General features: G+C 43.1%; 1 protein-coding gene across 2 annotated transcripts in view; it reads right to left on the minus strand.

The window, feature by feature from the left end:
- Nucleotides 1-24,505, minus strand: part of zgc:171482 (zinc finger protein) — a 218,372-nt gene that overhangs the window by 68,295 nt on the left and 125,572 nt on the right. Inside the window, exons 5-6 of one of the 2 annotated variants that reach the window (XM_067421598.1) lie at nt 20,038-20,262; nt 8,585-8,641 (exon numbers count right to left, since the gene is read on the minus strand). In XM_067421598.1, the coding sequence (XP_067277699.1) occupies nt 8,585-8,641; nt 20,038-20,262 (282 nt within the window). The remainder of the gene's footprint in view (nt 1-8,584; nt 8,642-20,037; nt 20,263-24,505) is intronic. The other variant, XM_067421599.1, reaches the window with a different exon arrangement.

The following is a 24,505-nucleotide window of genomic DNA, read 5'->3' on the forward strand; positions in this document are numbered from 1 at the left end:
AGAGATCGGCTGAATGGATTCAGAAATGTAAAAACTCAACTGTATAACTCTAAGGGACTTGGAAAATGAGCCTATTTTCAAAAAAGTGGAGTGTTCTTTTAAGGAGCACAACCATTGATAAAAAAAAGACATGTTTTTTGAATGATTTCTGAATTATTTGCTTCCTTTGGCAAACAAACACACATCCATTTTATGGAGGATTCATATCATGAAACCCTTTCATAAACGAGACCATATCCATTGGGTCATGAAAATGCATAACTGCACTCAGTTCTAAAATTCTATCATTACTTTCAAGCACAGAAGTTCCCTTATGTGACAACAATAATAATCCAGTATGAATGTCAATTTTAATCCTGCCTGACAAGGTGGATATGAAGGAACAGGAAGGGGATGCTGGCTTGTCCTTGGCTTTTTACAGATTCTGCGAAGCACATAAACTGCTCTTGCAATTTTAAGCAGGGCAAATCGCTGCACTTTCAATATATCCCTTCACAAAATGGCAGCAGGCTCTTCAGTGCAGAGATGGTATTTACATCCTAAAGCTTGTCACTCTCTTTGCTTTTTTGTTTAGGGGGAAATGAAAACCTGTTTGCAGCAGGAGAGGGCTGTGCTGCACACCAATTTTCTCAGCAACACAATTTAGCCTCAGTTGGAAGGCAATTACACTGAAGTGTTCTCCACAAAAATAGCCAAGAGTCTGGGGTGGGATCCGCTATATCAGTCACCTCTCAGATGAGCCCTACCAATGGCTTCCTGTACCTGATGAGAAGCTCGACGGATAATGAATAGCTACATGTCCATGAAAGCCTTTCGGTTGCATTCCTCCTATTTTCTCAAAAGTCTTTTCCTTTTAAAAAAGGGGACGTGTGTTCGTCTGTGTTCATATAATGAGGATGATGAATGAGAGAGGACAGGTTGAAAGAAGTCTTGACAGCTCCCTAAGAGATGACCAAACCAGACCTAAGGATATTGAGACACTCAGGCCTGTGGCTATGCGGCAGGGCAGTATTAAATACATTGTCTTGAAAAAACCTGTCCCCAATTGGGCACCAAAGCTGTCCTTATTTTCTCATCTTAATGTTGCATGTTTATCCCCAATTGGACACCAAATCTCTAGTGGATTTTCTAGTGGAATCTTTTCCCTACACCTACAGTTCATTGTGACCTCACTTGCCACAATCCAAAAATGAACAAATAACAGCATAACAACCAAGTCTACTTTTTCTAATGGATTGCTATACTTTTATAGCAATTTTTTGTATGGTTCTTTTTTTAGATTTTCTAGATGCAAGCATCTCGCTTATAACAAATCAAACCAACGTATCTTTACCAGGTGCATTTTTTGACATGACGTGCCCCAGCTGTTTGAGGCTTGTCTACAAAACAAACAGGAACATTTGTCTCTAATTCTGTATGGTACTGAAGTGTCAATTATAGTAGGGCTGAAACTAACGTTTATTTTGATAATCGATTAGTTGACCGATATTTTTTTTTAGGTTAATCGGATTTAAAAAAGTATTTTTTTTTTACTAACAAAACACACTATTCCACATCCTGCCCAATGCTTTCCTTCAAACAAATGTGTAAGCTGAGTGCTATGAAAACATGCATAGTGAATTTGCCTTAAAAAAATGAATTTACCCCCCCCCCCAAAAAAAAAACAAAAAACAAAACAAAAAACAACAACAACAACAACATTGTTCTATTACATCTAATAGAACCATGGTTAATTTTCCTAAGGGTATATCTGTGCAATACGCTATGTGCAAAAACAATTACTACACAAAAGGACAGTTTAAATCCATGCATTAAAATGATATTAAAGAGATACTTCACCGCTTTTTCATATTAAACTATGTTATTCCTTAAACTAATATGAGTTGCTAATATTTAAATACAGTTACACGAATAGTTGAACGACCATGTATGTTGACACAAAAAAAAAAAAAAAATGTTGTGCTTTTCTGAGCAGATTAAAAAGGAGAACTATAATGTATGGCAGAAATGCACTTCTGAGAGTACTTCGACTCTCCAAAGCGCCAAGTTTTATTTTGTGTCACCATACTTGATCGTTCAACTATTTGTGTAACTGTATTTAAATGGAGAAAATGTGGAGGTGTTTGGTCGCTTGCAACTTGATCTCTGTTTGGTACCATAGTGAATGAACTGGGCATAGTGGGCTAAGCTAAATGTTATCAGACTATGTTCATGCACTGAGACGAGAGAGGTATGTATCAACTCATCTTAGTTAAGGGAATAACATAGTTTAATATAAAAAAAGTGCTGAAGTATCCCTTTAAAGAATAATAAAAATACAAAAAAACACAAACGTCTTGGGTTATGAATATAACCCATGTTCCCTGAGAGGGAACGAGACACTGCGTCATCGTAGATGACACTTCAGGGAACGCCCTAGCGTGACGCTACTGAAGCTTGAATGAAAAAAGGCCAATCCTGATTGGTGGTGCATCATGAGGTAGCGAGTGACGGCATACCCGGAAGGTACAAAGGGACGCCGGCACAATGCAGAGTTAGCTTGCTGCGATGAAGCGAGTGTTCTGACGATAGGTGTGGCTACGAGACACAGTGTCTCGTTCCCTCTCAGGGAACATGGGTTATATTCATGACCCGAGACGTTCCCTTTATCGAGGGAACCCGCACAAAGTCATCATAGATGACACTTCGGGGAACGAGTACCCACTATGCCACACCAATTATAACCCCCTGGTGTGAAGACAAAATTGGGCACACTTAGGAGGCGAGCACTCTAACGCCTGGCGTTGCTGGGAGGTGCAGACTATAATGCCTAAAGGAGGTGTGAGGAGAGGCCCACCCGGCCGCTTCGCAGACCTCCTGCAAAGAAGCTCCCAAAAGGAGGGCTACTGAGGAGGCCATGCCCCTGTAGAATGAGCCCTCACGGCTATAGGTGAAGGCAGATTGCACACCTGATAGGCAGTGGCTATTGCCTGGACAATCCAGTTTACTGATTGTCTGTTTTGCCGCAGGCAGCTCTTTCTTGGGTGGACAAAAACACACCAATACCTTGTCTGACTTCCTCCACTGGGCAGACTTCTCCAAGTAAATCCTCAATGCCTGCCCCGGGCAGAGGAGGTGAAGTCTGCCCTCTTCCGCCTTCACATGAGGCGGGGGATGCAATGCCTGGAGATCCACCGACCATACCGTGTTTGATGGTACCTAGGGCACATAGCCCGGGGTCGGATGCAAGATGGCCGTAACTCTGCCTGGGGCAAACTCCAAGCAATTTGCCGTGATTGTCAGCACTTGGAGGTCCCCCACTCTCCACAGAGAAGTGATGGCAAAGAGAAAGGCCACCTTGAGCATGAGGTTCTTGGCCTCAGCCAGCTCCAGAGGCTTGAAGGGGCCTGGAATGAGCCACAGGCCACATCCTCCGCGCCCCTCGGAGGAACCGTACAACCAAATGGTGCCTTCCCAGTGGTCCCTCACCTATAGGTGTGTGGAAAGCCCCAATGGCTGCCACATACACCTTAAGTGTGGACAGGGTAAGCCCAGCGGATAAACAATCTTGGAGAAACTCCAGCACTGATGTCACTGTGCAGTTAACTGGGTTCACCTTACGTTCTCTACACCAATTGGAAAACAAATTACACTTCAGGTTGTACAGCCTCCTGGTGGAAGGAGCTCTGGAGCTGAGCAAAGTCTCGACGACACCTGCTGACAGACCCTCTTCTATGAGCTGTGCCCCCTCAGAGGCCAGACCCATAGGTTCATCTGGCTGGGGGTGGAATATCGTGCCCCTGCCTGAGTCAGCAAATCCCTGGAAGGCCGTCTAGCAGGTCTATGATGTCAGAGAACCATACTCTGGACGGCCACCAGGGTGCTGCTAAGAGCAGGCTAACGCCCTCCCGGCAGACTCGCACCAGAACTCCCAGGAGCAGAGCAATCGGGGGAAATGCATACAGACGCAGCCTCGGCCACGTCTGTGTCATGGCATCCAGGCCCAATGGAGCCAGATGCTTGAGGGAGAACCACAGTGGACAGTGGGGAGTCTCTCAAAACGCAAACAGATCCACTTCCACTAGGCCAAACCTCTTGCATATGGCCTCCACCACCTCGGGATGGAGATGCCACTCCCCGGGCCTCAGCCGCTGCCTCGACATGATGTCTGTTCCCTGATTTTGGTCCCTGTGGATGTACATCGCCTTGAGGGATGACCCTGGGACCACAGGAGGACCTGATGCGCCAGTCTGTACAGAGGGCGCGACCTGAGAAGATGTGCCAGGAAAAATACCGGGTTTGCGTCTTTAGATACATCGTGACGAACCAGTCCTCGAACTGCATCTGACTCACGATGGGATAGTGAGCATCTTGAACCTGAATTTCCTCAGAGAACGGTTCAAGTACCTCAGATCTAATAATAGACGCAACCCCTCCATCCTCTCTGAGAACCATAATAATAATATAATAATAATAACTTTATTTTATATAGCGCCTTTAAAAGCAGCTTATCAAAGCGCTGTACATAAGAACATAAAACCACAACAAAATATAACAATATACATAAAAAAAAAAAAAAAAAAAAAAAAAAAATAAGAAGTACAAAAAAAAAATACATCTAATAAGCAAAATAAAATTCCATAAAAGCTTCCCTAAAAAATAATGTTTTTAAACTGGATTTGAATATGTCCAACGATTTTGCATTTTGTATCTCTAAAGGCAAGGAATTCCAGAGTTTAGGTGCAAGATTTAAAAAAGCCCTATCCCCCATAGATTTTAGGCGAGTCACAGGGACAGATAAGAGACCAGCATTGGTGGATCTATGTAGCGACCGTAAAAGCCGGAAGTAGTGACCGTAATAGCCAGACGCCCTGTCTGGCGGAGGGATACACTAAATGGCCTCCTTTACCATCAGGGAGCACACTTCCTGTTCTATAACCTGTAACTGGGCTGGGTAAACCACTATTCAGACCACACCGATGAACCTCGGTGGTGGAACGCTGAACTGCAGTTTGTACCCTTTGCCCACGGTACAAAGGGCCCAAACAGATATATTCAGGAGCATAACCATGCGCCGAGATATTCTACTAGGGGAACCAGCCTCTCAAGGCTGGTCTCTGGTACCCACCGAGCCTCCTGCCCGACCCCCTGAAGCAGCAACCCGGCAGAGCTTAGTCGGGGGGGGATTTTTGGTGTGCTAACACGTTCGCTGCCCAGCTGCAGTCTTTCTAGAGGTGGCTGGAGCAGCATGCGTGCAGTGTTTTCCGGAAATCAATGTGGCCCGAGCGTCGCACACGGCGTATCGCAGCATCGACTTCCAAAAAACTCCACGGAAGAGGCGACCTTGATCGCTCTCCGGGGGAGGGGGCTTCATCTGACTCAACAGAGCCGAAACCGCTTAGGGCGGCGACTGTGAATCCTAGATGAATAAGCCCAGTGAACACAATTTGGATGATAGGCTGATAATCTAACTCCTCAAAGTTAGATAAATCCCATTTAATTCCTCCGAATTAAATGCCACCATAATCACCCCTCAAGTGAACATGGTCTGAGTGATAGGGTGAATACACATATCTAACTCCTCAAAGTCAGAAAATGTTTAATTTTTAATTCCTCAGAATTAAATGCAGCCATAATCACCAGACGATACTGATTAAATATGTTTTCAACCGAATTGTCATCTACACGCTGCCTCAGCAAACGCAAGATTTGACTGTCATCACTCGAGATGAAAGACCACAGGCGCGAGGCTGAAACACTCCAAAACGCACGACTGTACTCTGCGAGATATTTCTCAACGAACACAGCCAGCAGCTGACTGCATGCCTCGCGCTAAACCATATCACATGTAAACCGATCGCGTGTGCTCACTTATTTTATTTTTTTATTTTTTTGCAGACCCGTAATCCACGCGCTGCCTCGGCAACGCGAGTTCGAGCCTTGCATTATGAGGTGGCGAGTTCTCATTTACTTCACTCCGTTGGCGCTCAGCACATCTAATTCCTCAGAATCAGACGGCTCAAGCATCGGGCTCTCCACCCCGGGGGAAGAAACCGCAGTGCGGGCTTCCACGCGGGGAAGGAGAACAAGGAGAGCTCTCAGCGAGGACTGAGAAAGTGCCTCAACAGTCCCAAGATCCGCTGACAAGTTAATTTGCGAACCCACTGATCTACGCGCTGCCTCAACAGACGCGGGACAGAATACGGGGCTCACGAGAACAAACAACACCAAATAGACACACCAATTCAACACAGAGTGCTAAAGCTGAAGAGCAGAAAACTAACTCTGCTTTGTACCTTCCGGGTATGACGTCATTCGCTACGTCATGACTCAACACCAATCAGGATTGGCCTTATTTCATTCAAGCTTCAGTAGCGTCACGCTAGGGTGTTCCCTGAAGTGTCATCTATGATGACGCAGTGGCGAGTTCCCTCGATAATGGGAACTCAGTGTTACCAGATGAGGAATGTTTTGGAACACACACACACACACACACACACACACACACACACACACACACACACACACACACACACACACACACACACACACACACACACACACACACACACACACACTCGCTAATGACACAGTAACTTGTTACTGTCTTTTCTCTATCCTGTAAATAGGCTATAAGAAATGTTTTACATTTATATTAAATTACATGCAGTTATCCCTTTACAATAAAATATGTGAATGGGATGTTGACTTTATTTCACTAACCTAAATTTAGTGTCCAACAGCAGCTATTTCAGTTAAGTTAAGGTTTTTGAGCTGAATATTAATTGTCTCCTTCTCTACTGCGTTCTGTCTGTTTGATGTGGATGTGCAGGCGCCACACCGGCTCTCGTTCAGTGAGGTTTAAAGCTTAATGCAGACTTTTATGCAAAATTGAAATGCTTGCATGAATTAGTAACATTTACAGATGAGGATATATCCTGTAAAATGAACATTATTAAGTGCTGTCAAGAGATTTAAAGCACCTTTTTAAAGAAAAAACCTGGAAAATAAAGCAAAATGACTCAGAAAATAAGAAATAGACCTCATGTGCCATGTTCATAATTTATAGCAACAAATATACCATGAATTCAATCTCAAAATAAAACATTAGAAGCAGTTAATACTTCACCGCCTGCGTGACATCATTTATCAATGCAGTTCAACGACAGATTTGCGACAATACGGTTTCGGGAAACAGTCGTGACTTTAGTTGATTTCTTAGACAATGCAATGTAGTTAAGCAGTGAGTTACGTGATTGTAAGGGAAACGCAACCCAGAGCAGACTGCTCTCAATGTTTAGATCAGGGGTGTCCAATCCTGCTCCAGGAAGGCCACTGTTGTGAGTTTAGGTGAATACACCTTAACCAGATAAGGTATTTCTATACAAGAAAATTCAAGGGAAGGTGTATTGAGGCAAGTTAGAGCTAAACCCTGCAGGACATGCATGTTTAGAAACCTTTGGTTTTGATGGTGCCTGGGGGGCTCAATGTTTATAATTTTGGGGAAGATGAACCCAGGAATGGCATACTAATTGTAGTCAATGAACAATAAACTGGGTTAAGAGAATGTATTTTAGCATACTTTCACCTTTATCTAACAACATCTATACAAAGATGTGATGTTTGCGAGTGAGGAACAGCTTGATGAGAGGCTTTTGTAATCAACAACATTTCTGCTGATATTTCAATAGACGTGACATTCACGGTGAAAAGCTTCTGACAAGGGCGTCCTGCTGGGGCATGGCTGGGGAAAATGATAATCTGTTATGCAGAATGCAAGTGTCAATGTAACATTTTTGTTTTTGTTGCCTCCAGGGTTGACAAAAACAATAAACAAAAGCAGCTTCCACAGAATTTGTATTGAAAGGGAAACACTATGCACTTCTCAGCACTATGTGCAGCTCAACAGCCTAAGACCTTTTACTTTATGACGGACTTTGCAGGCAGTATTGTGAACAGCGGTTAAAAATAACGCATGGCTTCTTGGCATGTCCATCCTCTGCATTGTGATTTGTGTGTTTCTATCTCTGGTAATGCAGAATCTCAATTATCTGCTGAGTCTTGGCAGGTATCCACATGTTCTTTTTGGACAATACTCTTCACTGTGACTAACACCTCATGAGCCCGAAGCTCTGATTACTCTTGGACTGATCAGTTTGCTGGTATTTAAGAGAACTCTTTCTACCCTCACACATCGGTTATCTCCGTCTTCTTCTTAATACCTTCTGCATTGTTTGCAACAGGTATTTTTTGAGTATTTCACAAACTGCTCAGTTACTGGGATTTTCACACGCAACCATTTCTAGGGTTTACAAAGAATGGTGTGAAAAGGGAAAAACATCCAGTGTGCGGCAGCCCTGTGGGCAAAAATGCCTTGTTGATGCTAGTGGTCAGAGGAGAATGGGCCGACTGATTCAAGCTGATAGAAGAGCAACTTTGACTGAAATAACCACTCGTTACAACCGAGGTATGCAGCAAAGCATTTGTGAAGCCACAACACGCACAACCTTGAGGTGGATGGGCTACAAAAGCAAGAAGACCCCACCAGGTACCACTCATCTCCACTACAAATAGGAAAAAAAGGCTACAATTTACATGAGCTCACCAAAATTGGACACTTGAAGACTGGACAAATGTTGCCTGGTCTGATGAGTCTTGATTTCTGTTGAGACATTCAGATGGTAGAGTCAGAATTTGGCGTAAACAGAATGAGAACATGGATCCATCATGTCTTGTTATCACTGTGCAGGCTTCTGCTGGTAGTGTAATGGTGTGGGGATGTTTTCTTGGCACACTTTAGGCCTCTTAGTGCCAATTGGGCATTGTTTAAATGCCACGGCCTACCTGAGCATTGTTTCTGACCATTTCCATCCCTTTATGACCACCATGCTCTGATGGCTACTTCCAGCAGTATAATGCACCATGTCAAAAAGCTCGAATCATTTCAAACTGGTTTCTTGAACATGACAATGAGTTCACTGTAAAATGACCCCCACAGTCACCAGATCTCAACCCAATAGAGCATCTTTGGGATGTGGTGGAATGGGAGCTTCGTGCCCTGGATGTGCATCCCACAAATCTCCATCAACTGCAAGATGCTATACTTCCAATATGGGCAAGCATTTCTAAAGAATGCTTTCAGCACCTTGTTGAATCAACATAGAATTAAGGTGAAGGCCCTCCATTTTTTTTTTCTTGACCCCATTTTTCATGGGTGACAAGTCTTAATTAGCCTTAGGTCCTTCTAAAAAATAGCATATTATGATAAAGTTCATTGTTTTCCATAATCTAATGATAAAAATGTAACTTTCATATTTTTTAGATTCATTGCACACCAACTGAAATATGTCAGGTCTTTTATTGTTATAATACTGATGATTTTGGCATACAGCTCATGAAAACCCAAAATGCACTCAATACTTAGTCGGGAATCCTTTTGCAGAAATGACTGCTTCAATGTGGCGTGGCACGGAGGTAATCAGCCTGTGGCACTGGTGAGGTGTAATGGAGGCCCAGGATGCTTCGATAAGGGCCTTAAGCTCATCCAGAGTGTTGGGTCTTGCGTCTCTCAACTTTCTCCTCACCGACCAGGTTCAGGTCAGTTGGCAGGCCAATTGAGCACAGTAATACCATGGTCAGTAACCCATTTACCAGTGGTTTTGGCACTGTGAGCAGGTGCCAGGTCGTGCTGAAAAACGAAATCTTCATCTTCATAAAGTTTTTCAGCAGATGGAAGCATGAAGTGCTCCAAAATCTCCTGATAGCTAGCTGCCTTGACCCTGCCCTTGATAAAACACAGTGGACCAACACCAGCAGCTGACATGGCACCCCAGACCATCACTGACTGTAGGTACTTGACACTTGACTTCAGGCATTTTGGCATTTCCTTCTCCCCAGTCTTCCTCCAGACTCTGGCACCTTGATTTCCGAATGACATGCAAAATTTGCTTTCATCCGAAAAAAGTACTTTGGACCACTGAGCAACAGTCCAGTGCTGCTTCTCTGTAGCCCAAAAGTGGCTTTATCTGGGGAATGCGGCACCTGTAGCCCATTTCCTGCACACGCCTGTGCACGGTGGCTCTGGATGTTTCTACTCCAGACTCAGTCCACTGCTTCCGCAGGTCCCCCAAGGTCTGGAATCGGTCCTTCTCCACAATCTTCCTCAGGGTCCGGTCACCTCTTCTAGTTGTGCAGCGTTTTTGCCACACTTTTTCCTTCCCACAGACTTCCCACTGAGGTGCCTTGATACAGCACTCTGGGAACAGCCTATTCGTTCAGAAATGTCTTTCTGTGTCTTAACCTCTCGCTTGAGGGCGTCAATGATGGTTTTCTGGACAGCAGTCAGGTCAGCAGTCTTACCCATGATTGCGGTTGTGAGTAATGAACAAGGCTGGGAGTTTTTAAAAGCCTCAGGAATCTTGTGCAGGTGTTTAGAGTTAATTCGTTGATTCAGATGATTAGGTTAATAGCTCGTTTAGAGAACCTTTTCATGATATGCAAATTTTTTAAGATAGGAATTTTGGGTTTTCATGAGCTGTAAGCCAAAATCATCAGTATTAAAACAATAATAGACCTGAAATATTTCAGTTGGTTTGCAATTAATCTAAAATATATGAAAGTTTAATTTTTATCATTACATTATGGAAAATAATGAACTTTATCACAATATTCACATTTTTTGAGATGGACTTGTATATACATACATACAATAAACCTTAAAAGTTTGAGTTAATTAAAATTAAACATTTTTGTTAATATAATGAACATTTTTTGAGATTTGACAACTTTTATTAAAATATTATTAAAAGATTTTGTATGCATATTGGGTAATTGTGTGTGTTTTATTGCCAAATAGTGCTATTTTCATGATTTATCATTTTTTTTATGTGGTTCAGATACAATAATATTTTAAGTTTCTATTTATTAAACAAATTTCCTTCATTGTATCAACTCAATTTTTTTATTTCAATAAACTCAAAATATTTAAAATATTACTTAATTATTTTTTTCAAGTTAAACCAACAAAACCCTCTTCTTTTACAGTGTGTGTGTGTGTGTGTGTGTGTGTGTGTGTGTGTGTGTGTGTGTGTGTGTGTGTGTGTGTGTATAAATAAAACCTCATTTGTGCCTGCATGGATTGCTCGAATGAGGCATCAATGTATCTATGATCGCGCCATTATTATGACCTTATCCGACATAAGTAATGGCACTGGGGAAAGATATTTGTCTGCTATGAGGTAAAAAAAAAAAAAAAAAAAAAAAAAACAAAATCATACATACTGTTCAGTTCAGTATTGTTCATTTCGTGTCTTAAGAATCAATGTATCACCATGAGCCACAGGGTTTACTATGGATCCATATGTCTATGTGTTTTTTACACTCATAGTGGCTCTCATAGACATACACCCCACTGACATGCATCATACAAACAATGGTTGGAGTTCTACTGAAGAAACAAACACACCTACATCTTGGATGCCCTGGGGTCAGCAGATAAAAATAACATTTTCATTTGTTCAACTATCCCTTTAAAAACGTAGGTGTTAGAAATCACCCCCTATACCCGCATTCAATATTAACTACATTAAAAGTGCCTTATGTAATAATTGAGAGCAAGTGTTTGAAATGGGTACTGCAATCCAAATTCAAAATATTGCTTGCCCCGCCCCCTGCTCCTCAGACTTGAGGTTGCCAGTTTAAAGACATGAAACAGGAATGAGCACAAATAAAAATGGAAGATGGTGAGACTTTGCTAAGCTGAATAGTTTATTTATCAGTATTTTAATTTGCTTCCATTCATTTTTAGAGGAATGCCGAAGCTTTGTAGGTCAGGTAGAATCTGTGATTTATGACCCAGTTTGTTACTGGCTTCCATGGCTATAATACATATTTTTTTTCCCACAGGTTGGCAACCTGTGGTGTCGAAATACTATTGGGTAACCTGGTAAAGTGCAGTATCACACAGACCAAAACAAAAACAGACATTCCGACATGGAATGCACATATCAAAGTAGAATAACCTCCTGTAGCATTGTTTTTTTTCCCCTGAGAAAAAAGTATGTGAACTGAGAATAATTCCTAAATATCTGCAAAAAATGTCTATATGGTATTTTTATCTGTATGGTCAAAAACTTACATACAACATCTTTGCTCCACTAATATAGTCCACTTGAAGGAGTGAATGAAAACGAGTGAATTCAGACAATGAGTGAATTCAGACATTCAGACACCTATTTGAGGGTATAGGGAGTGATTCTGGACAGAACCTTAGAATATAGTGCATGAGGGATGCCATGCATTTTTACTTTTATTGTGATTTTATGGACCTTTTTGTACTTTAAGGTAGCTTTTATTGGAACAGGTAACCCAAAATTTGACATTTTTAGTATTTACTCATTCATGTTCATGTTATACGAAATAAGATATTATGAAGGTCAGTGGGGTCAAAACAATGTTGTGGGTATATATAAAGTTGAGAGACCAATAATAAGCCAATATGTGTTGACATCATTTAATGGACTAAAATTTTCAAAATATCTTCTTTTGTTTTGCAGAAATTATCTAAATGAATAACATAATTTTCTTTTTCTTTTTTCAGATCTCTTCAAGGGCACTTTTTGTGTTTTTGAGTGAACTAAAATAGATTTGTTCTAAATAAAATGACAAATGACATACATTGTATAAGTGTTCAAAACGTCCGTTTTCTTTCATTTCCACAGTTATGCAGGAGGAATGTCACCCAATCTGTCTTTAAACAACTACTGAACAAAAGAAGCCTGAATTGGACTGACTTGTTCATTTCAGTAGCAGGCAAATCAGAATCAAAGCACTTTGAGTCTTAGTTCCTAAAGACAAGTGACATGCCTTTTGCTAATTTGCCTTGGGGAAAGTAACTCTTGAGGCTTACGGATCTAGTTCTCAAGATGTATCCGAAGGCGATACCCGACTCGACCTTGTTGAAAACCCTGAGCAACCACTGCGATTTGACTCACAGTTTATTTGAACTGACTTATGGGATCTGTCAAGATACCTGTATCACACACTGCATGACTAACATGTCTAGTGATTATATCAATGTGAAATATGCATTTGAAGAGCACAAATTCACTGACAGGATTCGACTGTGGGAAGCGGAGGAAGGGGATGAACTGACATGCGACATCAGGATGTGATGTGTAATGTTTCCGCAGCTTCTTAAGTTTGGTTATGATCTGCGATTTCTCTCTCGAGAAACCATGCTTGTTTTGTTTTCTGATTCATTCATAAACTAGCACATGTATTATTACAATAAGCTGGCGAAGAATCTTAGCTTCATCGTCATCAGTACGACACACTCCTTATGGCATTGGTCCTACCTTTTGTTAATTTCAGGACTTATTCCAGCTATTTTACTAGGGGTCTCATTTATGTAAAGAACGTACAATAAAAAACTGTGCGTATGGCCGTTTCCATTCAAAACTTGGCATTTATCAATATGGACGTGAGCAGTGGCTACAATCAAATCTCACGTCTGGGGCCCATTCTTCGTACCATGCTTAATACATCTGAGATGATTTGACAGATCCCATATCTTTTAATTGTGATAACTGATCTCTGGCTAATTTGGTTCTTCAAACGAATTTGCGGATTGGATAAAAATATCTGGATTAAGATATCTGAGATCACTGCTTGTGCCTGTGTTCCCTGAAGAGGGCAGATACATCGATACTCGAAACCACGATCAGCATGGACAACTTAATGACATCATATAATTAAAAAAGCCACCTGGCAAAAAAATTGTCAAAGAAAAGAAAATAAGAAAACGCCTAGGTTACGACTGTAACCTCGGTTCCCTGAGGAGGGAACGAGTGTTGCATCGATTGATTTTATGGGGAATGCTTGCTTGATGATGTCATGAAGCACATGTGAAATCAGTCCAATAAGGTACGGAGATGTCAGAGGCGGGTGACGTCACGGACCAGGAAGCTATAAAGCCTGCCCAAACAAATCTGCACTAGCTTCGAAAGTCTGAAGTAGCCGCTCTGACAGACACGTAGGAGGTATGGCAATGCGATGCAACGCTCGTTCCCTCCTCAGGGAACCGAGGTTACAGTCGTAACCTAGGCGTTCCCTTTTAAAGGAAACTCCATCGAATGACGCTATGGATAACGTCTATACCAACGCCACCATCACGAGAAGTGCCTGTCCCATGTGAAAGAAAGCACACTAGGATGAAAGCACTGACGACCCTGGGGTAGGCCCTGTGTCCAAAGAGTAGAACCTCACAAATGTGTGCGGTGAGGACCAGCCTGCAGCTTCACAAATATCTTGCAGGGCCTACCCTGACATAAAGGCCTTAGATACCGCCATACTCCTAGTAGAATGTGACCGGACCGCCAAAGGAGATGGCTGCCCGACCGACTCATAAGCAAGTGAAATGGTCTCAACCACTCACTTGCTCATCCTTTGCTTTGAAACCGAGGCCCCTTTGCTAGGGGCTCCAAAGCACACAAAGAATTGCTCAGACTTACTCCACAGGGCAGCTCTGTGGACATAAGCATCTAACGCCCTAACCGGGCAGAGCAAATTACTTTTCTCCTGATCCGAGTTGATGAAAGGTGGAGGACAGAAGGCCTGCAGCACAATGGATCTAGCTATGTTAGTAGGCACCTTAGGGATGTAACAACCCTTAAGGGTTTACAGGGATAACCCTGCAGTGAACCGATCCTGCAGGAAGTCCAGCACTGTACCAACCGGGCAGTTTACCGGATCCTGCTGGCGACTTTGACACTATGACGTGAAAACCTTCCACTTCAGGTTGTAAAGTTTCCTAGTGGATGGAGCGCTGGAATGCAGAATGGTCTGTACAACATCAGTTGAGAGACCTGAACTCACGAGCTAAGCCACCTCAGAGGTCAAGCCCACAGGTTCCACAACTCGGACCGGGGGTGTAAAATGGCAAAAAGACGCCAGGCGGGATCGGAGTGTCCGCATGGGAAGCACTTCACAGTGCCCACAGCCAGCGCCCTCGAGTGCTGACTGTGCATGCTCCTTTCCCAAACATGCCACACAAAAAACATGTGTGTCCCCTCCCGTAATGAAACTAGGGCAGGGGTGCACACATCTCTTAAACTGCTGCATATTCGCCATAGTGTTTATTTTTAGATTTATTTTACTGAACTAGGAAAAAACACTGAAAACCGCTTTGAACAGACCACACATTGAGCGCTACTGAAGACACAGAAGCTAGCGCAGCTTTGTTTGGGCAGGCTTTATAGCTTCCTGGTCCATGACGTCAGCCGCCTCTGATGTCTCCGTACCTTATTGGACTGATTTCACATGTGCTTCATGACATCATCACGCAAGCGTTCCCCATAGCGTCATTCGATGCAACGGGAGTTCCCTTTGAAAGGGAATTCAAATTTCTGGACCTTTATAAGGAAACGACCAAACCAACATAAAAGTTAGATAAATTAAATGTGCACTGTTTTGATGAACATGATTCCCCATTTATATTCACAAATTTTATAATATTTGTACACAGCTTGCATTTTTATTTCATTGTTGTAATTTTCTTTTTAATTCAATTTGAAGCAGATTTTTTACGTGGCAGTATTAATTAAAGTTTCTTAACGGTCAAGATCAAGATCTCTTGAGCGGCATCAAGCCACTCCCATATTATCCGTCATCACTTACATTAATGCACGATGGAGATTAACTGCACAATGTGTGTAAACCTCCAATACAACTATAAAGTAATAATTCCATCACAATTCACAAATAAGTCTGTCAATCAAGGGACTGTGTCTATAGTATTATACGCAAATTTTACACAACATTAAAATGTTATATTCAAATAAACTTTTATATTTATTATTAATTTAATTTATTATTGTTCCTGGTTCAGTAATGAACTCTTGTAATAAAGTAGCAGTGACTGGGACGGATTTTAAGAATCACCTCAAGATGCAATCTAATCCTGTTTACATGAAATAAGCCAGCTCCCAAGCCAAGCAGGTTTAAGCTAACGGACCTGTTGCTATGACAGCAAGTCCAGGATGAGCTTCGAATAACCAAACAATCCGAGATCAAGCCAAATCGCAACAATCAAATCCAGCTAACTGAGTTAGCGACTTACGAAGAACGGTCCCCAGGTCTTAGGTCCTGTACGCAAGTTTTTGGGTTAGCGTGAATTTACGTCCAGAATAGCAAATCTGGCGAAGAATTGAAATGAGGGCATTTTCCTATCCAACCAAAGCTCTGTAGTCAACTATTAACCGTTAAGATTAGAATGTCATATTGAATTAGCTTTACATGCACAGATAGCAGCATAAACAACAGAAGATGAGGATTCACATATAGGCACCTGCAGCGCTTCTGTTAAAGGAGAAATTAAGAAAATATTCATGGCAAATATGGAAGCCTAATGCCGTTTCATTTTCACTTAAAATAAATTCATTTTGGCTTGACGTGCTGTTTATAATGAATGTGTCACGTTACACAAAAGGGAAAAGGGTGCGAGGACTCAAGTGCAGAAAATGATATATTTATTTATAACAAATAAAACATAAACTCAAAACAAAACCCACGAGGGGGAAAAAACACATAATGGAATAATAAAATATAAACTAAACAAACCAACAGAATCACGGGGAGGACGGGAGACGCAGACATTACACAAGGATCCAACACAGACTGACAAACACAAGGAGATTATAAAGGGAACAAACAAGGCAGATAATGAGGGAGAACAGGTGGGGCAAATAAACCAATAATCAGATAACAAGAAGGGCGGGGTTGACAGTAGACCGGAGACATGACAAAACCCACATGTGCACACAAGACAGGACAGGCATGTGACATTACCCCCTCCTTAAGGAGCGGCTACCAGACACTCCACTAGGGACGGGCGGGACAGACCAGGGCGGGACGGGAGGGACAGACCAGGGCGGCACGGGAGGGACAGACCAGGGGGGCACGGGAGGGACTGACCAGGGGGGCACGGGAGGGACTGACCAGGGGGGCACGGGAGGGACTGACCAGGGGGGCACGGGAGGGACAGACCAGGAAGAAACAGACAAGGGAGGGGTAAACAAGGGAGGGACAAGGAAAACAAAAAGTTCAAGAGGCCACGGTGGCACACAAAGTTCGAATGGCCAGGACGGCCCGCCGAGGTCGGGAGGCCCACCGAGTTCAGGCGGCCCGCAGAGTTCAGGCGGCCAGGGTGGCGCGGTGAGAGCAGGACTCCTGGGTGGCGCGGTGAGTGCAGGGGGCGCCAGGGAGGAGCGTTGAGAGCAGGACGCCTCAGCGGCGCATGGAGAGCAGGACGCCTCAGCGGCGCACGGAGAGCAGGACGCCTCAGCGGCGCACGGAGAGCAGGACGCCTCAGCGGCGCACGGAGAGCAGGACGCCTCAGCGGCGCACGGAGAGCAGGACGCCTCAGCGGCGCACGGAGAGCAGGACGCCTCAGCGGCGCACGGAGAGCAGGACGCCTCAGCGGCGCACGGAGAGCAGGACGCCTCAGCGGCGCACGGAGAGCAGGACGCCTCAGCGGCGCACGGAGAGCAGGACGCCTCAGCGGCGCACGGAGAGCAGGACGCCTCAGCGGCGCACGGAGAGCAGGACGCCTCAGCGGCGCACGGAGAGCAGGACGCCTCAGCGGCGCACGGAGAGCAGGACGCCTCAGCGGCGCACGGAGAGCAGGACGCCTCAGCGGCGCACGGAGAGCAGGACGCCTCAGCGGCGCACGGAGAGCAGGACGCCTCAGCGGCGCACGGAGAGCAGGACGCCTCAGCGGCGCACGGAGAGCAGGACGCCTCAGCGGCGCACGGAGAGCAGGACGCCTCAGCGGCGCACGGAGAGCAGGACGCCTCAGCGGCGCAGGGAGAGCAGGACGCCTCAGCGGCGCACGGAGAGCAGGACGCCTCAGCGCCGCACGGAGAGCAGGACGCCTCAGCGGCGCACGGAGAGCAGGGCGCCTCAGCGGCGCACGGAGAGCAGGGCGCCTCAGCGGCGCAGGGAGAGCAGGGCGCCTCAGGGAGAGCAGGACGCCTCAGCGGCGCACGGAGAGCAGGACGCCTCAGCGGCGCACGGAGAGCAGGACGCCTCAGCGGCGCACGGAGAGCAGGACGCCTCAGCGGCGCACGGAGAGCAGGACGCCTCAGCGGCGCACGGAGAGCAGGACGCCTCAGCGGCGCACGGAGAGCAGGACGCCTCAGCGGCGCACGGAGAGCAGGACGCCTCAGCGGCGCACGGAGAGCAGGACGCCTCAGCGGCGCAGGGAGAGCAGGACGCCTCAGCGGCGCAGGGAGAGCAGGACGCCTCAGCGGCGCACGGAGAGCAGGACGCCTCAGCGGCGCACGGAGAGCAGGACGCCTCAGCGGCGCACGGAGTGCAGGACGCCTCAGCGGCGCACGGAGAGCAGGACGCCTCAGGGAGAGCAGGGCGCCTCAGCGGCGCAGGGAGAGCAGGGCGCCTCAGCGGCGCAGGGAGAGCAGGGCGCCTCAGCGGCGCAGGGAGAGCAGGGCGCCTCAGCGGCGCAGGCAGGGCATTGGGGAAACTTCTCCAGTCCAGCAGTATCCACCGGCACTGGGACCACCGGAATACGATCTGCTGGCATTGGGACCACCGGAACATGATCTGCCGGAACTGGGACCACCGGAACACGATCCATCGGCACAGGGACCACCGGAACACGATCCGCCGGAACTGAGACCACCGGCACACGATCCACCGGAACTGGGACCACCGGAACTGCCTCCGGGGCTTCGGATAAAGCCCTGTGCTCCTTCCACGCATGCAGGACTGCCACCACAAAGCATCCCATCACAGCCCTCCAGGCCGTTTCTGGACTCGGGACCACCGGAACGGAGTCCACCGGCACAGGGACCACCGGAACATGATCCACTGGCACAGGGATCACCGGAACACGATCCACCGGCACTGGGACCACCGGAGTGGTGGATGACACCCTGTGCTTTTCCCAAGCATGCAGGACTGCCACCACAAACCCTCCCATTACGGCCCTCCAGGCCATGTCCGGACTCGGGATTCCCGGACTCGGGACCCCCGGAACTGGCACCGAGGGAGAACTTCTCTGCTGAGTCCTCATTGTATGGTTGGATCCTTCTGTCACGTTACACACAAGGGAAAAGGGTGCGAGGACTCAAGTGCAGAAAATGATATATTTATTTATAACAAATAAAACATAAACTCAAAACAAAACCCACGAGGGGGAAAAAACACATAATGGAATAATAAAATATAAACTAAACAAACCAACAGAATCACGGGGAGGACGGGAGACGCAGACATTACACAAGGATCCAACACAGACTGACAAACACAAGGAGATTATAAAGGGAACAAACAAGGCAGATAATGAGGGAGAACAGGTGGGGCAAATAAACCAATAATCAGATAACAAGAAGGGCGGGGTTGACAGTAGACCGGAGACATGACAAAACCCACATGTGCACACAAGACAGGACAGGCATGTGACAGAATGCCACAATGACTTATCTAATTTGTATTTTATTTTATATTTTAATACCGGTATAAGTTTGCAATTAGGAGGTAAACAGGGGTTTTTTGGAGTAAGATCAATTTCTCTTTCATGAGATCTTCTTGGCTGGATTACGTTTCTCCGCGTCGTAAACGTTAGGGGCAAGGCTTCTAAACCGTGAATTTTTATGGGGTGTGATATTTAAATCATGATTGTGTGTTTCATGAACCCGTCATAAGATGATGTGCTCGGATCTGCGCTCATTTCTACGTTAGATTGATAAGGCCTTAGGTCCCCATCCAGGGATCAAGCCTGAGATGTGTTTGCATTCACATAGAAGGCACTCTAGCATTTCTACATCAATTTTCTGGGATTAAAGCTCTTTGTGAAAGGAGCTTATGTGACCTGGAAGATTGCTGGATGTAGTTAAGAAATGTGTGCTACCAAATGCATGGACTCTTAATTGCATCCTTGTAGCTCTTTATGCTGTTTTAGTTTAATTATTCACTCAAGAAGAAACAAGATTTAGATCTTAGTTGTTAAAATTGAACTCGAACACTGAATTGAAGACTGACCTGTACTTTCATTGGCATCTAGACTGCCAGCCAGCTGTTCCAGCAGTCGCGCCCGTGCCGCATTTCTCTTGTGCTTCTTGCCTTCATAGTGTTGCTGTGCCATAAGTGGGTTGTTGAACCAGGCGCCACACAAGCAGCAGTACTTCCCCGCCTCTCCGTGATTAGTCAGCGGTTGCCACGTGGGAGGGGGTGGGTCTGTGGACTGAGGGGTGGGTGGGGCCGACTCTGAAGAGAACAGAATAAACTTTCATCAATATAGCCTTTATGAGCCTATTCAAAATCAAAACAAACAATAAAGATTCTGTTAAGCCTGGATGAAAATACCCAGTTGGCAAACACACTGATGGCTCCAAGCCTGATCTATGCAGGTCAAGAGAGGGTCAGCACATGTGGAGATGAAAATTCACCCCTGAGTTAGGTTACCTTCCTCCATCTTATGTGGAAAAAAGCAAGCGAATGGATTGATCTTCCAGGTGACACTCTCAAAGACACCATGAGAATTGTTACCATGGTTACCAACCCCAAATAGCCACAGGACATGGCACCGCCGCAGGTTAGAATGAGCTAAACACACTGTGATTGTTTACTGCACTTTAAATCCAATAGATGCTGAAAAAAACAGTACAGTACATAGATTTACTTTTTACAGTATTTTTTTGTTGTTGTTGTTGTTTGTTGTAATTTAGTACATTGTATGGACGAGAGAACCATGACCATTCTGCTAAATGTTTCATTTTTGTTTTTAATTGGAAGAAAATAATCTAAAAAGGGCCCTTTACAAACATAAAACGTTTCATCAATAGCAAAGAATATGCAACAGTATCCCAGTCTTTCTCCCACACGTTATGAGTGAGTATTTACAGAGACGCTGTTTTTTAATTAAAAAGGAAAGTTTATCCAAAAATAAGAGTTCTGTCATCATTTACTTTCTCACATGTTGTTCCAAACCTGACTTACTTTCTTCTGCGGAACACAAATCAACCTATTTTAAGAATGTTTCTAACTAAACAATTTTGCTGACCATTGATTTCCATTGTATAGACACTGAGATTTTTTTCTGGGACTTCTTTTATGTTCCACAGAAGAAAGCTGCAGGTTTGGAATGACATGAAGCGAGTAAATGACATAATTTTTTTTTTTTTTTTTTTTTTTTGGGTGAACTATCCCTTTGGGTAAACTAGTAAAACTGCAACAGTTATTTAAATCAGTGAAGTAATGCTTAAGAGCTTTTGGGTTAAACATACTTATTACAGAAGTGTAAATCCTGAAAAGTATCGTAGCAAAAATGCTTTGAATCTACCAGCATTCACACAACACGACACTATCAATCTATCTATGAAGAATATTTCCAATATTTGATCAAAACAGATGGCAATGGATTAATGTTGTGTGCATAGGTGTGGCTTGACATTTGAGCTAGAGGGGCAAGACTCGCCTGTGGAAAATTAATAGCAATGAGCATTCTTTCTAAAGAAATATAAAGTAAACATGTGGGAATACATAATTCTCCAAATGTCACAAATAAATGGTAGGAGGTCTGATTGAATATGTGACCCTGGACCACAAAACCAGTCATAATGGTTGATTTCTTTACATTTAAATTTATTAATCATCTGAAAGCTTTTCATTGATATATGGCTTATTTGGATAAGACAATATTTAGCCGAGATAGAAACATTTGAATATCTGGAATTTGAGAGTGTAAAAAAAATGTCTAAATATTGAGGAAATCGCCTTTAAAGTCGTTCAAATTAAGCCCCTAACAAAGCATATTACTACTAATAATACATTTTTGATATATTTACAGTTGAAAATTTACATATATTTACATACAAATATTTTCATGGATCATGATCTTTGTTTAATATCTTGATGATTTTTGTCATAAATAAATAAATAAATAAATAAATAAATAAATAAATAAATAAATAAATAAATAAATAAATAAATAAATAAATAAATAAATAAATAAATAAACAAATAAACAAATAAATAAATAAATAAATAAAACGATCATTTTGACCCGTACAATGTATTGTTAGCTATTGGCACAAATACACCCATGCGACTTGTTTTTTTGGTCTGGGGTCACATGTATGTGTGTCGGTTTTTGATTCGAAATGAAAGAAACCCATTTGATTCAGTGTTGTTAACGAAAACTGAAACATATTAAAAACCCTTTCATTAGCTGAAATAAAATAACATGCAGTTATGATAACCAATGAATTATCAGGTTATGATAACCTATGAATGTAGGTTATGGAATAAACTGGAATAAAAATAGAAATGCCTATTTTTGTTTAATTTTCCCACAAAATTCCAAGAATGTTATCGATGTCGGCATGGACTTTTTTAGCATTCAAATTTAGCAGCACATCAAGATGGGTTCTTTTTGTAACACTGATTGTATTCTGATGTACAAACCCGATTCCAAACAAGTTGGGATACTTTACAAATTGTGCATAAAAACAGAATGCAATGATGTGGAAGTTTCCAATTTCAATATTGTATTCAGAATATAACAGATGACATCACATGGAAGGAAAATATTTTGTTTTAAGATTTCATGGCATCAACATATATCAAAAAAGTTGGGACATCCCCTCTTCTTTTTATAACAGTCTGCAAATGTCAAGGGACTAAGGAGACAAGTTGCTCAAATTTAGGAATAGGAATGTTGTCCAATTCTTGTCTAATACAGGCTTTTAGTTGCTCAACTATCTTAGGTCTTCCTCTTTATGATGCACCAAATGTTTTCTATGGGTAAACGATCTGGACTGCATTTTCAGTACCCGGATCCTTCTACCCAGCCATGATGTCATAATTGATGCAGTATGTGGTCTGGCACTGTCATCCTGGAAAATGCAAGGTCTTCCCTGAAAGAGATGACATCTGGATGGGAGCATATGTTGATGGTGCATATGTATGATGGTGCCTTCCCAGATGTGTAAGCTGCCAATACCACACACACTCATGCAACCTCATACCATCAGAGATGTAGGCTTCTGGACTGAGCGCTGATAGCAATTTGGGCTGTCCTTGTCCTCTTTAGTACGGATGACATGGCGTCCCAGTTTTCTAAAAAGAACTTTACATTTTGATTCATCTGACTTGGCCCAGAGAAAACACCTGCACTTCTGGATCATGTTTAGATATGGCTTCTATTTTGACCTATAGAGTTTTAGCCGGCAACGGCGAATGGCATGGTGAATTGTGTTCATTAACATAGTCTTCTGGAAGTATTCCTGAGCCCATGTTGTGATTTCCATTACAGTAGCATTCATGTATGTGATGCAGAGCCGTCTAAGGGCCCGATTATCACGGGCATCCAGTATGGTTATCCAGCCTTGACCCTTATGTACAAAGATTTTTCCAGATTCTCTGAATCTTTGGATGATATTATGCTGTAGATGATGACAACATCAAACTTTTAGCAATTTATTTCTTAGAAACTCCTTTCTGATATTGCTCCACTATTTTTCGCCACAGTATTGGGGATATTGGTGAACTTCTGCACATTGCAACTTCTGAGAGACACTGCCACTCAAATAGGCTCTTTGTATACCCACTTATGTTCCCAATTGACCAAATAAGTTGCAAATTTGTCCTCCAGCTGTTCCTTATATGTACATTTAACTTTTCTGGCCTGTTATTGCTACCTGTCCCAACTTTTTTGGAATGTGTAGCTCAAAATGAGACAATATTTGGCATGACATTTCAAAATGTCTCACTTTCAACATTTAATATGTTATCTATATTGTATTGTGAATAAAATATAAGTTTATGAGAAATTATTGCATTCCTTTTTTATTCACAATTTGTACAGTGTCCCACATTTTTTGGAATCGGGTTTGTATATTATGTGTTATAATGTAATTCTGTACATGTTATCTGTTGTTAAAAAAGCACTGCAAAAAACAAAACAAAACAAAAAAAATAACAAAACAAAATAAAACATCAAGATGGTGTTCTCCACCAAGCCGCTGCTGATTCTGCAAAATGAGCTTTGGGGTACACCTAGAGCTATGAATATATACATTTGATAAGTTGGTCAGTTGTATGTGCGTGTCAACATACAAATTATATAATGTTTTATTCATTAGCTATGAAACTTGCAACCTTTACTATCACAGTCACTCACAATCTCTGTTTACAATCATCTGCTTTAATGATAGTGGATTTAAATTATTTGTAGCTGTAAGACATTGTCAAAAGTAAAAAAAAAAAATAATAATAATAATACTAATAACATTGCATAAAAGTAGTCAAATATCAAAACTTCCCAAATCCTACTAATTAAATGCAGTTTGTTAAGATGTAATATGATTGATCCATAGAAAAAAAAATCCATAGAAAACAGAATTTGCTACAAACTGGCAAAATGCAGATTTTAACGCGTAAACATCATTAAATGTAAATGATATTTAGGGAAGGGTTTTTAAGTTTAATTGGATTTATTTACAAAGTA

Source organism: Pseudorasbora parva, chromosome 17 (assembly GCF_024679245.1).
Source record: "Pseudorasbora parva isolate DD20220531a chromosome 17, ASM2467924v1, whole genome shotgun sequence".
Taxonomy (NCBI): domain Eukaryota; kingdom Metazoa; phylum Chordata; class Actinopteri; order Cypriniformes; family Gobionidae; genus Pseudorasbora; species Pseudorasbora parva.